Source organism: Eschrichtius robustus, chromosome 18 (genome assembly GCF_028021215.1).
Source record: "Eschrichtius robustus isolate mEscRob2 chromosome 18, mEscRob2.pri, whole genome shotgun sequence".
Lineage (NCBI taxonomy): Eukaryota > Metazoa > Chordata > Mammalia > Artiodactyla > Eschrichtiidae > Eschrichtius > Eschrichtius robustus.
Genome location: NC_090841.1, coordinates 48,424,964 through 48,442,414, shown reverse-complemented (window position 1 = coordinate 48,442,414; position 17,451 = coordinate 48,424,964). Strand labels below are relative to the sequence as shown.

The window sequence follows — 17,451 nt, the reverse complement described above, 5'->3', positions numbered from 1 at the left end:
AGTTCATAGCAATCATCAAAACACATAATTATAACATAATAATTATGAATCTGTTTGCTTATTTTCCATTTCCCTCTATTGACTCTCAGCAGGGGCAACCTCCCATTTACTGATTTATTTATGTACACCAACATCTAGCACAGCAAATGGCACATGGCAGTTATCAATAAATAACCTGTTGGTTGAATAAATGGGAAGAAGAGAGAGGAAAAAAAAGCAGTTGTGAACCACCAGCTTTCTTGTTCAAGTGTCTGGGCAAATGATGATGTTAGTCAGGATGCAAAACTATGGCAGGAAGAACAGGTCTGGGCAAGAGGATTAAGCGAGGGGGAAAGATGGAGCAACCAACTGAGAGGTTATCGTACAAAATTACAGCACGACCCCTGTCAAGAAGTAACGAGAAGCTGACCCAGGATGACTCCCAGCAGGAGTGCGGAGGATTTTAGAGATGCTATAGGGGTAGAAGCTATGAAATTTGACAAACCTACACACAGGAGCAAGGGGAAAGGATTATTATTCTGAAAGTTCAAACAGAAATGACTTAAAAATGGCAGTATAGTTTAATGACTTGAAGTCAGCTGAAGCCACGTTCTGTCTTGGGAAGGGTGAATGTGAGAGGAAGCTGAGTTTGTTTCACAAATACTGAGTTTAAAGTCCCAGAAAAACACTGAGATAAAAATGTCAGTCACGTAGCTGGAAATACAAGTTTACAAAACACAAGAAAAGGTATGGTTTGAGTTTAAAAACATTGTTGATCATTCCCTAAAGTGACAGTTAAAGCTGAGTAGAAGAGATCCCAGAAGGAAGAAATATATATGTGTATATGATCCAACATAAAAAGAATCAAATGTCATGAAAACAAAAGAGAAAAGAAAAACTGAAGAACTGTTTCAGATTAAAGGAGACTGAAGAGGCGTGATAACTAAAAGCAGAGCATAATTCTGGACGGGATGCTGTGCCAGAAAAAAAACTGTTATAAAAAGATATCATTCGGACAACTGACAAAAATGGATAAAAGTATTATTATCAATGTTGTCCTGAATTTGATAAGTGTACTGTGGTTATATAAGAGAATATTCTTATTCCTAGAAAATAAACCTTGAAGAGGCAAAAGTATATGATGCATTCAGTCTACTAAACTATTCAGAAAAAAAATAATGTGTGGGGTGAGGGGAGAGAAAGAGAGAGAGAGAATAAAAATGATAAAACAAATGTAGCAAAATGTTAAAAAGGGCTGAATTTAGATCAAAGATATAAAGGAGTTCTTTGCATCATTCTTGTAGCTTTTGTGCACACATGAAATTCGAAATAAGAAGTTAAAAAAGAATAAGGACCAAGATAGAATGCTGGAGCACAGCTTTGATTTTATAAGATCAACAGTGGATTGATCTCCTGAGAGTGACAGCCATTGCGAGTTATTCAGGATTGAGGAGAGAAGAGGTGTAAGTTGGTAGGTATGAAAACAGCCTTCTCTATATCAATTGTTCCACCTAAACAACAAAATATGCTGATAACTCTAGTCTATTACTGTATAAAGATGTTCTGTCCCATGGACTTTCAGGTTAACAATATTGGCATCCATCATTAATTCTCCTGATACAGAGTAAATATCCTTTTTGGCCACAGAAGCTACCCAGTCCCTCTTTGAGAAAAAAAGACTGACAGAAAACAATATCTAATTGCTTTGTGTATGTGTGTATTTTGACTCGCTGCACAAAAATATTCAAGATACATTCTTTTGCAAAAAATTTACCAAGTTTCATGAGGTTTTTCTTTCCCATCTGGAAAGTAATGGGAATATTAGAGACTTTAGTTTATAATGTTTGAGAACATGAATGCAGAATGGTTCAATTATAAATACAACACACATCTCTGAATTTATTCATAATTAAATAAGAAGTATGTGGCAAAAAAAAAAAAAAGATACATTCTTTTGAAGTGGAGGAGAATAGGTGTATCACTTCAGAACCAGTAGTACCATTTAAGCCCAATTATAAGCAACAAATTATCCATGAATGGTTAAAGGACTCCCTGGGCCATTGTTTCTGGTGGGGCAAGGAATGTCAGATCAGACCAATACCTAATAAAGAAAAAGTAAGATAGATGAGAGGTGGATAAAACAAAATCCATACGTTTTGATCCGAATATGGGTGTTTCTTATCGGTTCCTTTCAAAGGCTTGTGTCTAGACTGAGAAGGAACAGATATTTTTCACCTCAGCAATAAATTTCTTAATGCTTTCATGTACACTACGTTATGTACTACTATTTCCAAAGCCTTTACTAGGAAAGGAATAGAGTCAATTGTGGTAACTTAGGATGTAATGAGACCAGCTTGAGACATCCTATGTAAGTGGACAAATATATGTCAGATGGAACAGAAGCTTAAAAGCCAAGAGAAATTTGAGAACATGGGGCTAGACTCTTTCACTATAAATGAAACAAACCAATAGGCAAATAGAACATTTTAAAGAAGAAGAGAAATCAAGTAACAAAAGATAATTTTATAGACTCTGAAAAATCATTAGAGTATTTTGCACATTTTCAAAGAAAAAAATCAAATACTAAAAATTATTTAAGAAGCACGAATTTATTGTATATTTTTTCTTTCATAAAGAGGTATGTCAAAAGAGTAACTTAATATAGGATTGAGAATCAAGAATTTCTGCATTCAAATAACAATTATGATGTGAATTACTTCATGTAACCATGAAAACTAAGAATAATATGAATAAAATTATCACAGAATTTATTAAGTAAACAAAGTTTAAGTACAGTACTATAGCTTTTATTTCAAATCTCAACATCCTTTATCCCATTAAGTTTATACTGAAAATGACACAAACATTTACTTGCCTGCTGAAGAAGCAAGGCAAGATTAAAAAACCGGATAAACAAAGATAAAACAGTATAAGAATATGACAAAAGGTAGAATAAAAGCATGTCAAAACTGTTCTACTCTTGGCGATAAAGCACTGAATGGAAATTTAGGACAGCTGGCTGCTATATCAAGCTTTAAACTAGCCCAGTATAACGTAAAACTCAATCTACTCACTAGATCTATTCCCCCTTACTTTTGTCTTCTATGAGAAGAAATGAGGACAAAATTCTCCTATTACCAGAGAAGTTGTAGGGATTGAAAGCATAATTTAGGTAATTATGAAAGCATAATTTAAGTAATATTCATTTAAAAATACTTACAAACTGAAAAAACTATTCCAAATATGTCAAACCATAGTTTAAAAAAAAATTAAAACAACTATAACTGAAAAAAAAAAGCTATTAAAATTAATTTTGGATTACAAGCTAACGCTTTAGATTCAAACATAGGTCTCTTCTGTAGGATCCCACAGAGCTAACAGTGTATTCAAATTTATTCTAGTCACACTGATTGAGTTTAAAAATTTCCCCTTTGTGGCAGAAAGAATACTCAAAGTGCTTAGAGATTCAAAGCAACAGAACAAGAGGTAATAACTGTTCCTGTTCATGAAAGCTGGGTACTTGTTACTTACTATTAAATGAATTGTTGGACTTGAATTGGGACATACACAGGTCTTTTATATGCCTGAGAAAAGTCCATTTTTTGTAGAAAATTAAAGTCCTTCAGCAAAAAGCCTTTTTCATTCATGTTTGAAAGCGGCATACTACTTCCCTACATTTCTCTTTATAATAACACAGGTTGTTTGATCATTAAATGAAGCATTTGATAAAGTAAAACTTTCAACAAAATGAAAAAGTTGAGATTAGTTATACCTGACTAGAAAATTGTGTATAGACATGTCTTGGACTTTACTTAAGCATGATTCACAGAAATCACAATGCATGTAAAGATTGAAACACATCTGTTTATTCTGATTTTGACACAAAGGAAACCAGAATCACACACTTGAGTATTAAAAACTCAACCTCTGAAAAATAAAATAATATTTTTCCTTGGGTTTCAGTATATACGAAAAATATACATGATATGCCCAAAATATTCTTAGGCAATCTATACCCAAAAAAAATTCAGTGGAGGGACTTCCCTGGTGGTCCAGTGGCTAGGACTCTGCACTCCCAATGCCGTGGGCCTGGGTTCGATCCCTGGTTGGGGAACTAGATCCCACATGCTGCAACTAAAGACCCCACATGCTGCAACTAAAGATTCCACTTGCTGCAACTAAAAGATCCTATGTGCCGAAACTAAGACCCGATGCAGCCAAATAAATAAATAAATATTTTAAAAAAATTCAGTGGATATTTAAAAAATATATAGTGTCTTTTTCAAATAATAGTCCTAAATACTAGGTTTTTATTTTGAAACAAACAAAAAACAGGAAAAGTGAACTGCAGAGATTTAAAAAATTCACTCAAAAACAGCTTGGGTTCACCATTTTCTTTACATGGTAACTTAACCAGCGTATCAACTCTTTTGAGCTGTAGTTACAGATAATTTCAGGATCAAAAGGGACTTTAGACTCATCAAGCTACCCACTTGATACTTCGATCCTTACAAACATAATCCTACTGAATGCCTGGCCAGCTGATGCCTGCACACTTCTAATGACGAAGAATATACTTGATGCCAAGGCATTTTGAAAATCCCTATTAGAAAGTTTACCTTTACCCTTTTTTGTAATGTTTACTCAGTGGTCCCAATTCTACTACTTTAGGCCTGACCACGTGAGAAAAGTACACTTCAAATATCTGTAGACAGTTATAATCTGACACTGTAGGACATTTTCTAATCTTTTGAATATGTTTGGTTATTTTCCTCTTAAGACCTTTGGTCTAGAGCTTGGGTGCCCAGACCCAGCATGATTCTATAAATAAGATAATCACCAATCACATTCTAGATATAACTTCTATTACTGTAGAATAGTATCTCCATATTAAAATCTTCCAAGCCTATACAGACATACCTCCTTTTATTGTGCTTTTGCTTTCTTGAACTTTGCACATGCTGCATTTTTCACAAATTGAAGGTTTGTGGCATCAAGCAAGTCTATCAGTGCCATTTTCCCAACATTTGCTCACTTAGTATCTGTGTCATATTTTGGTAATTCTCACAATATTTCAAACTTCTTCATTATTATTATATGTATTATGGTGACCTGGGATCAGTGATTTTTGATGTTACTAATGTAATTGTTTGGGGGCGCCATGAACCATGCCTATATAAGATAGCAAACTATTTATAATGTTCTCTGAACTATCTTCCTGTTATCAGTTTAGTATTACTTTCATCCCTCATTCTTCCGGGGTAATTGTTCTAAAACTGAGAACTCTGATCATGTCATTCAACAGAATGGCATCCAGACTGCATAGCTTGGCATTTAAGGTGATTCACAGATTCCCTGCCTATCTTCCCAGGTTCTCTCCCTCTCCTTGGGCCTCCCTATTCCCTGAGACACAACAATACTGAAATTAGGCCAATCAGTACCCCTACAATGGCCTCCAAAGTGTTTAAGTGAAAGGAAGTGTCACACGTTTCTCATTTTAAATCAAAAGCTAGAAATGATTAAGCTTAGTGAGGAAGGCATGTTGAAAGTCGATATAGGCCGAAAGCCAGGCCTCTTGGGCTTAACAGTTAGCCAAGTTGTGGATGCAAAGGAAAAGTTCTTGAAGGAAATTAAAAGTGCTACTCCAGTGAACACAGGAATGAAGAAAGCAAAATAGCCTTACTGCTGATATGAAGCAAGTTTTAGTGGTCTGGATAGAAGACCAAACCAGCCACAACGTTCCCTTAAGCCAAGCCTAATCCAGAGAAAGGCCCTAAGTCTCTTCAAGTTTTTGAAAGCTAAGAGAGGTAAGGAAGCTGCAGAAGAAAAGTTTGAACCTTGAAGAGGCTGGTTCATGGGATCATGAAATTTAAGGAAAGAAGTCAACTCCATTACATAAAACTTAAACACAGGGTGAAGCAGTAAGTGATGATGTAGAAGCTGAAGCAAGTTATCCACAAGATCTAGCTAAAATAATTAATGAAGATGCCTACAATAAACAAGTTATCAATGTAGATGGAACAGCCTTCTATTGGAAGAAGATGCCATCTAGGACTTTCACAGCTAGAGAGGAGAAGTCAATGCCTGGTTTCAAATCTTTAAAGGACAGGCTGACTCTCTTGTTAGGGGCTAATGAAGCTGGTGACTTGAAGTTGATGCCAATGTTCATTTACCATTCTGAAAATCCTAGGGCCCTAAGAATTGTGCTAAGTCTACTCTACTTGTGTTCTATAAGTGGAACAACAAAGCCTGGATGACAGCACATCTGTTTACAACGTGGTTTTACTGAATACTTTAAGCCCACTGTTGAGACCTACTGCTCAAAAAACAAAAAAGATTCCTTTCAAAATATTAGTGCTCAATGACAATGTGTTTAGTTAACCAACAGCTCTGAGGATAGATGTACAATGAGATGAATGCTGTTTTCCTGCCTGCTAACACATCGATTCTGCAGCCCATGGATCCAGGAGTAACTTCGACTTTCAAGTCTTATTATTTAAGAAATATCTTTAATTTTTTCATATGAACCATAGATTTGATACGTCTGGTTAAAAAAAATCCTGCTGTAAGATGAATAATGTTTGAGGATCTAATGTACAACACGGTGACTACAGTTGATAACACTGTATCGTATAGTTGAAATTTGTTATGAGAGACCTTAAATCCTTAAATGTTCCCACCAAAAAAAAAAAAAAAAAAAAGGTAAATATGTGAGGTGGTAGATGTGTCAATTAACTCCATGAGGGGAGAATCCTTTCACAATGTATATGTATATCAAATCATCACAATGTACACTTTCCATACCTTACAATTTTATTTGTCAATTACACCTCAATAAAGCTGGGGGAAAAAAACCCTATGAAGATTCGAGAAGCCACCACATCAGTAAGAAGTTTAAGTACCCATTGGTCAGAGGACTGCCAGGGCTTCCCCTCCAAAATAAAGGATAAATGATTGCATCTTGCTTATCCCTCCACCAAGAAAGAAGGTCAATAACCCCTGGTTCCAGTAATGCGTACCTGAGACACATTCCTATCTCTCACAACCTATGTTGCACAGTGGGTAATAAGAATATTCCTGGAAGCCACTGATACTCAGAAATGGCTAGCAATAATTTAACTGTAAACAGAAGTGACTGCAAGCCACTTAATCCAAATGCATCCCTAACTCACTTACCCTTTCCAGGATCCCAAAAGGCCTGTGCTACTCCCATACCACCCAACACAAGAGAAAGTTAGAGTGTAGATCAAGCAGAAAAAAATCTTGCTGGTATTTTTATTTGGATGCCATTAAATGTACAGTTAACTTAATAGCGAGCAAGATAAAATAAAATTAGTTCTCTATCTACACCATACCCCAAAATGAACTCTGGACGGATGAAAGGTATTAACATGAAAAATATAACTATAAAAATTCATGTGGAAGAGTAAACGTACAAGAGTAGGCACAAGCATAGCCACAGCAATTCTGAAAAAGAATCTTAGAGTCAGCTGGTCAAGTTTCACTAAAAGTCTTTTGAAATTATTGACATGAATTGTAATAAGTTTATAGATTAATTAAGGAAAAATTAAATTGTGGGGATATCTAGAATCCTACTTTTTTGAAATCATCTAGCAACATTATAACCCTAAGCATGGGGATTTTCCCCTTTACTTTAATATTATAGCTCAAAAACCAGATAAGTACATTTAGCAGTTTTAGGCATTTTATTAAAGTCCAAGCTTATTTTGAGTTTTAGATTCCAGACATTATTCTCATTTTTTCAATAAATCCTTGGTCCTATAATGTGCTTTAAAGTTCTGAGCACTAACATTATTTGCTGCTCATAGGTTATTTCTAGTGTGTCTAGAAACATTTTTTTTTTTCCTTCTTTGTCCTGATTTTAAAACTATCCTAATTTTTTAAGGTTGGATGAAAATTAGCCTCCAAATAAGCAAAGTTTTACTATCACTTCAAGGAATTAAGAGCAAAAATTCCATTAGTTAAAGTAGAGTTAACTCAGCAAATTTTTCTATAATACCAATAATTACTGTAGAACTACTATGTGCAAGACACTGTTCTAACGTGCTTTACAAACATTAAATGACTGAATTCTCCGTAATTCAGTAGATATTAAAGTATCACATGGCTTTCAGGATAAATACCAGTTGCTAGTGTATGAACAAGTAGGATAAGAAGGATTTTAGATTCAGAGTGTAGGACATTACAGAGCTTAGTATAAGCAGCCAATTTTAAGGTTTAGTATTTACTATTTACACATTTACTATTCTTCTCTCTCCAAACTCACAAGCACATACCAAGTTAGCAAGTTATGAAATTTTGTGTGAATATAAGTTCTGGTTTACTTATGCTTTCTTTTAAAGCTTGTTAGTTTGTCCATAAATATTATTCTAGAGCCATTACTAAATATATCACATTCAAAAACAACAACAATCTGGAAAAAGTAAAAACTATAAAGACAAAAATCAGTGGTTTCCAGAGGTACAGGGGGAGGGGAAGGAATACTGAATATGTAAAGCACGAGGGATTTTTTAGGGCAATGAAACAATTCTGTATAATAGTATAATGTTGGATATACAATGCTACGCATTTGTCAGTGTCCTCACATACAGATTTTCTGGTTCTATAAACATGGCAATTTTGTTAAATTCTATTGTGTTTCCTCACCATTAAGAGAAAAAGAAAGTATGGTTTGTTTATAAATGTATACTCTGCCTTACTGAGTATTTTATGGTAAGGAAAGTTCCTGTTTTGGTGAGGCATTAATAAATCCTAATTCTTCCATTTACAATTAAACAAACAAACAAACAAACAAAAAAAACAAAAAAAAACAACAACAAGGAGCTAAGTAAATCTTTAGTGGACATGATATAGATTGAGAAACAGAAGGATTATACATAATAAAAGATAATTTTAAGATAGGTTGCAACAGCACGCTAATAAAAGCAGCTGGTTTATAAATGTTTAATTTTATATTAAGATCTTTAGAATTAGACATACTTTCACATTAGAGAAAAGATTTCTTCATTATTACATTTATTAGAATTTCTCCATGAGTCAAGTTTATAAGGTTGATGTGAATTCAGAAGTATAACAATTTGGACCATTCTGAAAGATTTTGACATTCTAGAGGATTAACAATAGTTTAATTATGCGAAAACTTGCTTGAATTTTTAGTTCCGTGTATTGCTTAACCACAAATTAATCTGTAATCTTCATTTAACAAGTAAAAGACCCATTGAGATTATTTTCAAAGTTTATTTTCAAAGTTTACCAGTATGTGAAAGGTACATGAAAACTTTTCTATACTATTTTAGCAACTTTTCTGTCTGAAAGTATTTCAAAATAAAAAGCTAAAAAAAAAAGGTAACCACTCTGTTTACTCTGCATGAAGTTGAACCACTAAAATACATTGTTTGATGAGATAACGATATTTACTTTAATACTCATCAGTGATTTTCCTTTTAACTAGGTTATTAAATATATTTTCTATTGATAAATTAAAGACAAATTATTCTCTCTCTTCCCCTCCCTCCAACAGACAGGAACCAGAAAATATAGGTGTTTGAAAAATAAACTGGGGAGTATACAATGGTACAATCACCTTGGAGTTGTCTGGCAGGTTCTTTTTTTTTTAACATCTTTATTGAAGTATAATTGCTTTACAATGGTGTGTTAGTTTCTGCTTTAAAACAAAGTGAATCAGTTATACATATACATATGTTCCCATATCTCTTCCCTCTTGCATCTCCCTCCCTCCCACCCTCCCTATGGCAGGTTCTTTTAAAGTAAAACATTCATCTACTCGATGATTAGCAGTTCCACTCCTAGGTATTTATCCAAGAGAAACAGAAACATATACCCACAAAAAGACTTGTATAAAAATGTCCATAGCAGCTTTATTCATGATAGCGCCAAACTGAAAACAAACTGAACGTCCATTGACAAGTGAATGAATAAACAAACTGTGGTATATTTATGCCCAGCAACAGTAAGAAATGAACTTCTGATACAACATAAAATGGATGAAAACATATAATGTTGAGTGAAAGAAGCTAGACACAAAAGGGTACATACTGTACAATTCCATTTATTTTTAGTCCATGAAGAACAAAACTAAGCTATGGTGAGAAAAATCACAAAGTGTTTGCCTCTTGATGGGTGGTAGTTGAGACTTACCAAAGGGGTATAAGGAAACTCTCTATCTTGTTTCAATATATGCAATTATTACATATGTAAATTATTACATGTAAATTACACTTCAACTGAAATGAAAATTAAACTTCTATTAAAAAAATATATTCTAAAAGAAAGAGTAACAGGAACAAAAATCGAAGAATTTTAACATTTCTATTTTCAGGAAGCTTACCTGTCTAAGAGCTGATCATGTTTTTCTAGAGCATTCTTTTCAGCCATCACTGCTCGGTCCTTTTCAGCCACAGCATTATCCCTTGCTTCTCGGAGGTTTCTAAAGTGTAAACGTACACTTCAGTTATTCCGACTACACAAGTATCCATCTTTTAAAGACTCATAAATGGGCTTGCTTGGAATTGGACTAACTGATAATCTCAGGGACACCCGAAGGGTTGGTGTCCCACAGTGTATATTATACAAATGTGCCTGGCTTGGTGAGTTTATCGAGCAGCACACAGCAGTGTAGGTACAAACATGGTCTAATCTCTAAATGTCATACTACCTTTCTCCACAATTCTTCTCCACAAGGGTCGAAGGTAGGGTAAACAGTCTGTATTTATATCAACTCATTTAATTCCTACCATAATCTAATGAGGTAGGTATAATTACCAACATATTATCCACAAGAGAGCTGAGGTTTTGAGAAGTTAATACATGCAATATAAAATGTTATAATGAGGGATATAGAGATCACAGGAATCCAAATGGAAATGAAGTTTGGGACACAAGCAGGAGAACAGCTAAACTGATAGACCCTGGGTCTCACATGGAGAGGAAGGAAAGAGAAGGGAACACAGAAGGACTGAGATTAGGAGAGAGTAAGGGACAAAGGACTTGAAGTCCTGATAAGATGCCTAACAGATTAAGTGGAAGTGGTTGTACAGGCAAGATGGAAAACTAGAGATTGCTGTCGGAGAACAGTGATTCAGAGGTAGAGTAGTGTCTTCAGCCCTGGAATTTTAGTTCATAAGATGCAGGGGGTGACATTAGAGTAGCTAAATGAGAGAGCTGAGGTGAAGGTCAATATTCATGCAGGGCTCAAGGAAGTATGAGGTCAGACTATGAGTCATCCATTTACACTGCTGATGACAGCAGGAACTGAAATTGACAGAAAGATACATTGAGTGACACTTAAGGGGAATGTCCAAAAGGTGGAAGGTAACAATAGTGAGTAATTAGGAGCGATACAGACAGATACGGGCCCTCAAAGATCAAATCCTGTTTGTCTGGTTTTTGTAAAAAAAAAAAAAAATTATTTATTTATTTATTTATTTATTTATGGCTGTGTTGGGTCTTCGTTTCTGTGTGAGGGCTTTCTCTAGTTGCGGCAAGTGGGGGCCCCTCTTCATCGCGGTGCGCGGGCCTCTCATTATCGCGGCCTCTCTTGTTGCGGAGCACAGGCTCCAGACGCGCAGGCTCAGTAATTGTGGCTCACGGGCCTAGTTGCTCCGCGGCATGTTGGATCTTCTCAGACCAGGGCTCGAACCCGTGTCCCCTGCATTAGCAGGCAGATTCTCAACCACTGCGCCACCAGGGAAGCCCCTGTTTTTGTTTAATCAAAGTGGAAGTTTGAATAAAGAAAAATACCAACAGTAACTCTTCTTTCAGAGAGTCAATTTTTTTTGAAAATCCTCTTCTCTAACAGAGTTATAACATAAATAAATTTGGAGTATAACATAAATGATTGTGCTCACTTAATCCCTACAAATCTTTGATGTTATACTTTCTAAGCTGCTTTACAGCTGAATAAACTGAAGTTTAGAGGGCTTAAGTCCCTAGGCCCAAGTCACACAGCCTAAGTGTTAAAGCCATAATTTGAGCCCAGCTATGTCTTACTCCAATGTGAGTGTTTTTTTATATCATATCAACCCATCTCCCAGAAAGAACTGGATTGGATATTAGAATTTGGTTTTTATTACTGATGGAGAATGTCAGTAGGGAGCCATGAAGATCCACACGGTTTGAGTAAATCTATCTAATAACTATTAGATAGAACTATTTAGTGGTCATACTTGCTGTGCCAGTGCTCAAAGTCATCTTTTGTACGGTGACGCTAACAACAATTTTAAAACCCACACACATATGGTCACCTTATCTTTGATAAAGGAGGCAAGCATATACAGTGGAGAAAAGACAGCCTCTTCAATAAGTGGTGCTGGGAAAATTGGACAGGTACATGTAAAAGTATGAAATTAGAACACTCCCTGACACCATGCACAAAAATAAACTCAAAATGGATTAAAGACCTAAGTGTAAGGGCAGACACTATCAAACTCTTAGAGGAAAACATACGCAGAACACTCTATGACATACATCACAGCAAGATTCTTTTTGACCCAGCTCCCAGAGAAATGGAAATAAGAACACAAATAAACAAATGGGACCTAATGAAACTTAAAAGCTTTTGCACAGCAAAGGAAACCATAAACAAGACCAAAAGACAACCATCAGAATGGGAGAAAATATTTGCAAATGAAGCAACTGACAAAGGATTAATCTCCAAGATTTACAAGCAGCTCATGCAGCTCAATAACAAAAAAACCAACAACCCAATCCAAAAATGGGCAGAAGACCTAAATAGACATTTCTCCAAAGAAGATATACAGATGGCCTACAGACACATGAAAGAATGCTCAACATCATTAATCATTAGAGAAATGCAAATCAAAACTACAATGAGATATCATCTCACACCGGTCAGAATGGCCATCATCAAAAAATCTAGAAACAATAAATGCTGGAGAGGGTGTGGAGGAAAGGGAACACTCTTGCACTGTTGGTGGGAATGTAAATTGATACAGCCACTATGGAGAACAGTATGGAGGTTCCTGAAAAAACTACAAATAGAACTACCATACGACCCAGCAATCCCAATACTGGGCATATACCCTGAGAAAACCATAGGTCAAAAAGAGTCCTGTACCAAAATGTTCATTGCAGCTCTATTTACAATAGCCAGGACATGGAAGCAACCTAAATGTCCATCGACAGATGAATGGATAAAGAAGATGTGGCATATATATACAATGGAATATTACTCAGCCATAAAAAGAAATGAAATGGAGGTATTTGTAATGAGGTGGATGGAGTTAGAGTCTGTCATACAGAGTGAAGTAAGTCAGAAAGAGAAAAACAAATACAGTATGCTAACACATATATACGGAATCTAAGGAAAAAAAAAAAAAAAAGGCCATGAAGAACCTAGTGGCAAGATGGGAATAAAGACACAGACCTACTAGAGAATGGACTTGAGGATATGGGGAGGGGGTGGGGTGAGATGTGACAGGGTAAGAGAGTGTCATGGACATATATACACTACCAAATGTAAAATAGATAACTAGTGTGAAGCAGCCGCATAGCACAGGGAGATCAGCTCGGTGCTTTGTGACCACCTAGAGGGGTGGGATGGGGAGGGTGGGAGGGAGGGAGATGCAAGAGGGAAGAGAAATGGGAACATATTGTATATGTATAACTGATTCACTTTGTTATAAAGCAGAAGCTAACACACCATTGTAAGGTAATTATACTTCAATAAAGATGTTTAAAAAAAAAAAACAAAACAACAATTTTAAAACTTAGAATATGTCAGCTGATAGAGATTCATCAGTAAAATAGCTTATGAGCCAGAAATAAAATAATTAAAAAAAACTGGAGTACAGATAACTCTTATTAAAAAGAAAATAACTTTTGTACACTATTATCTAAGTGCAGGTACATTTTAAAGTAGATATGACAAAATAGCAAGTCATTATTTTCTGGTATCATCCTGACTGCAAAGACCTTCAGAAATATTCTACTATTATCAAATTAACTGAAACATGAAATTTTTAATTTTATAGATAGAATGAAATTCTCAAAGTATATTAAACATTTATATATTTTTCATCCCTAGAGGATCTATACATTTTAGTCAGTAAACCATCCAAAATTGGTCACAACTTTCATTTCTCAAATACTATAGCCTTATTATTCTGTAAGTTATTTCAGTTGCAAAATTCCAAGTAGATACATTTACAGTACTAATTAATCATGAATGCTTAGCTGGCAGATGGAAAAGCTTCAGTCCCTAGCTATATATATTTTCTTTACTGAAAAAATGGGCAACAGAAATAAAAGCAAATATGGTAATTAGACTTACCATGGTGATCATTTTGAAATGTATAGAACTATGGAATCACTATGCTGTGGAACAGGAACTAACATAGTATCGTAGGTCATTATACCTCAGAAACAAACAAACAAACAAACTCAGAAAAAAAGATCAGATTTGTGGTTACCAGAGGTGGGGATGGGGGGAGGGGGAATTGGATGAAGGGGGTCAAAAGGTACACACTTCCAGTTATAAGGTAAATAAGTACTAGGGATGTCACGTACAACATGATCAAAACAATGAACACTGTTGTACGTTACATATGAAAGGTGTTAAGAGAGTAAATCTTAAAAGTTCTCATCATGAGGCAAAAAATTTTTTTTCTATTTCTCTAATTTTGTACCTCTGTGAGATGATGGATGGTCACTAAACTTCTTGTGGTCATCACTTCATGATGTATGTAAATCAAATGATTATGCTATACACCTGAAACTATACAGTGCTGTGTGTCAATTATATTTCAAAACCAGAAGAGAAAGAAAGAAAAGAAAGAAAAGAAAGGAAGGAAGGATGGAAGGAAGGGGGAAAGGAGGAAAGAAAGGAAGAAAGAAGAAAAAGAAAGAAAGAAAGGAGGGAGGGAGGGAGGGAAGAAAGAAAGGAAGAAACAGAGAAAGAAATAAAACCCAGAATAAACAAACACTAGGGCTTATGAAAGGAGGTGTCATTAGAAGATACCAGTGCATTCACCATGCTACAATCTATACCATCCGGTTAACTATAATTAGTGCTATAGTTAGGCATGAACAAAATTCTATGGCCACAAAGAAGACGAGTTGATTATTTTTAACTGGAGGAACAGATGAGTGAATGACGGGAAGACATGTAAGTTGGGCCTTGAAGGACCAATAAATAAAGGTAATTCAAAAAGAGAAAAACTGAAATGAATGGGAGAAAGTGCTAGAAGCTGAAGTTTCTACCAGTAGATCCTCTCATAGGTGTTTGCTGGTAAGATTTCTGTGTAAACTGTTCTTTTTTTTTTTTTTAATAAATGTATTTATTTGTTTGTTTATTTTTGGCTGCGTTGGGTCTTCGTTGAGGTGCGCGGGCTTCTCATTGCAGTGGTTTCTCTTGTTGAGGAGCACGGGCTTCAGTAGTTGTGGCTCACGGGCTCTAGAGCTCAGGCTCAGTAGTTGTGGCGCACGGGCTTAGCTGCTCCGCAGCATGTGGGATCTTCCTGGACCAGGGCTCGAACCCGTGTCCCCTGAGCTAGCAGGTGGATTCTTAGCCACTGCGCCACCGGGGGATTCCCTGTAAACCGTTCTTATCAGGTACCACGCCTTCCACATCCTGCCACAACCTGCATACTTCAAGAAGAAGCAGCACAATTCCTTTTAACATAAAGATTAGAAATACTTCCTTTAATATTATGAATTGACTTTTAATGTTTCAAATTAAGTTTGAGAAATAGAAACTGAGCGATTCTTCCACTGACGATAAGAGTAATAGCAAACACAGAGTGCTCACCCTGTGCTAGGAACTTTGCTAGGCAGTGACCATATAATAACTCATTTAATCTTCATGACAACCCCACAAAGTGTAGGCTGTATCACTATCTCCATTTTATGAAGAAGACTGAAACACAGAGAAGTTAAGTATTTGCCTACAACAGTCACGTGGCAAGTAAGCTATGGAGCCCAAATTTGAACCAAAACCATATGGTGCTAGAGTCTATGCTCTCCATCATAATAGGTTGCCTCTCTGAAGAGTCCCCTTGTTTCACAGAAATCTTCTCTTTGGGAAATTCTGTCATTATGAGATTTATATTACATGATTACCTCCTAACACAATAGATGTTAAATCAAAAACAATTCTTGGAAGAATTGTGAATATATTATACACTTGTTTTTACGGCCCATGCTCTTTCAAACTCACACTGGTTTGATAAAACACCAGATGGATTGATTCCTGTCACAGATAAAACCAGAACTGCCATATAACTAATAAACTATCCATTTAAAAATGTTAAATGCATTAGAAAATGTAACAGAAATACAATTACAGAACAAATAGCAGGAATTCAAATGTTCTCCAAAAGACAAACTTGAAAAATTGACAGCATGAACAAGCTAATGGAGCTAAAGTTTTTAAAGTCCAAACTTGGCCATCATCAAAAAATCTACAAACAATAAATGCTGGAGAGGCTGTGGAGAAAAGGGAACCCTCTTGCACTGTTGGTGGGAATGTAAATTGATACAGCCACTATGGAGAACAGTATGGAGGTTCCTTAAAAAACGAAAAATAGAACTACCCTACGACCCAGCAATCCCACTACTGGGCATATACCCTGAGAAAACCATAATTCAAAAAGAGTCATGTACCAAAATGTTCATTGCAGCTCTATTTACAATAGCCAGGACATGGAAGCAACCTATCTGTCCATCGACAGATGAATGGATAAAGAAGATGTGGCACATATATACAATGGAATATTACTCAGCCATGAAAAGAAACGAAATTGAGTTATTTGTAGTGAGGTGGATGGACCTAGAGTCTGTCATACAGAGTGAAGTAAGTCAGAAAGAGAAAAACAAATACTGTATGCTAACACATATATATGGAATCCAAAAAAAAAAAAAAAAAAAAAAAGGTCATGAAGAACCTAGGGGCAAGATGGGAATAAAGACACAGACCTACTAGAGAATGGACTTGAGGATATGGGGAGGGGGAAGGGTAAGCTGTGACAAAGTGAGAGAGTGGCATGGACATATATACACTACCAAACGTAAAATAGATACCTAGTGGGAAGCAGCCGCATAGCACAGGGAGATCAGCTCGGTGCTTTGTGACCACCTAGAGGGGTGGGATAGGGAGGGTGGGAGGGAGGGAGATGTAAGAGGGAGGAGATATGGGAACATATGTATATATATAACTGATTCACTTTGTTATAAAGCAGAAACTAACACACCATTATAAAGCAATTATGCTCCAATAAAGATGTTAAAAAAAATAAAAAATAAAAAAATAGAAGTCCAAACTGAGTATATAATCAAACGTAATCATAACAGAGAAAGATGCTGGGAGTTGGCCAACATTACAACAAATGTTTTAAAATATAAAAATTCAAATATCTCATCCCTAGAAATGCTTTTTAGAAAGCTAACATTTGATTCCCAAGATGTTTTTCATAA

General features: G+C 35.7%; 1 protein-coding gene across 4 annotated transcripts in view; it reads right to left on the bottom strand.

Annotated features, from left to right (window-relative positions):
• The window catches only part of PIBF1 (progesterone immunomodulatory binding factor 1), a 209,289-nt gene that overhangs the window by 122,845 nt on the left and 68,993 nt on the right, over window positions 1–17,451 (bottom strand). For 3 of the 4 annotated variants that reach the window (XM_068526551.1, XM_068526553.1, XM_068526552.1), the window contains exon 10: window positions 10,349–10,447. The exons of the other annotated variant lie outside the window; for it this stretch is intronic. In XM_068526551.1, the coding sequence (XP_068382652.1) occupies window positions 10,349–10,447 (99 nt within the window). The remainder of the gene's footprint in view (window positions 1–10,348; window positions 10,448–17,451) is intronic. 4 annotated transcript variants of the gene reach the window in all.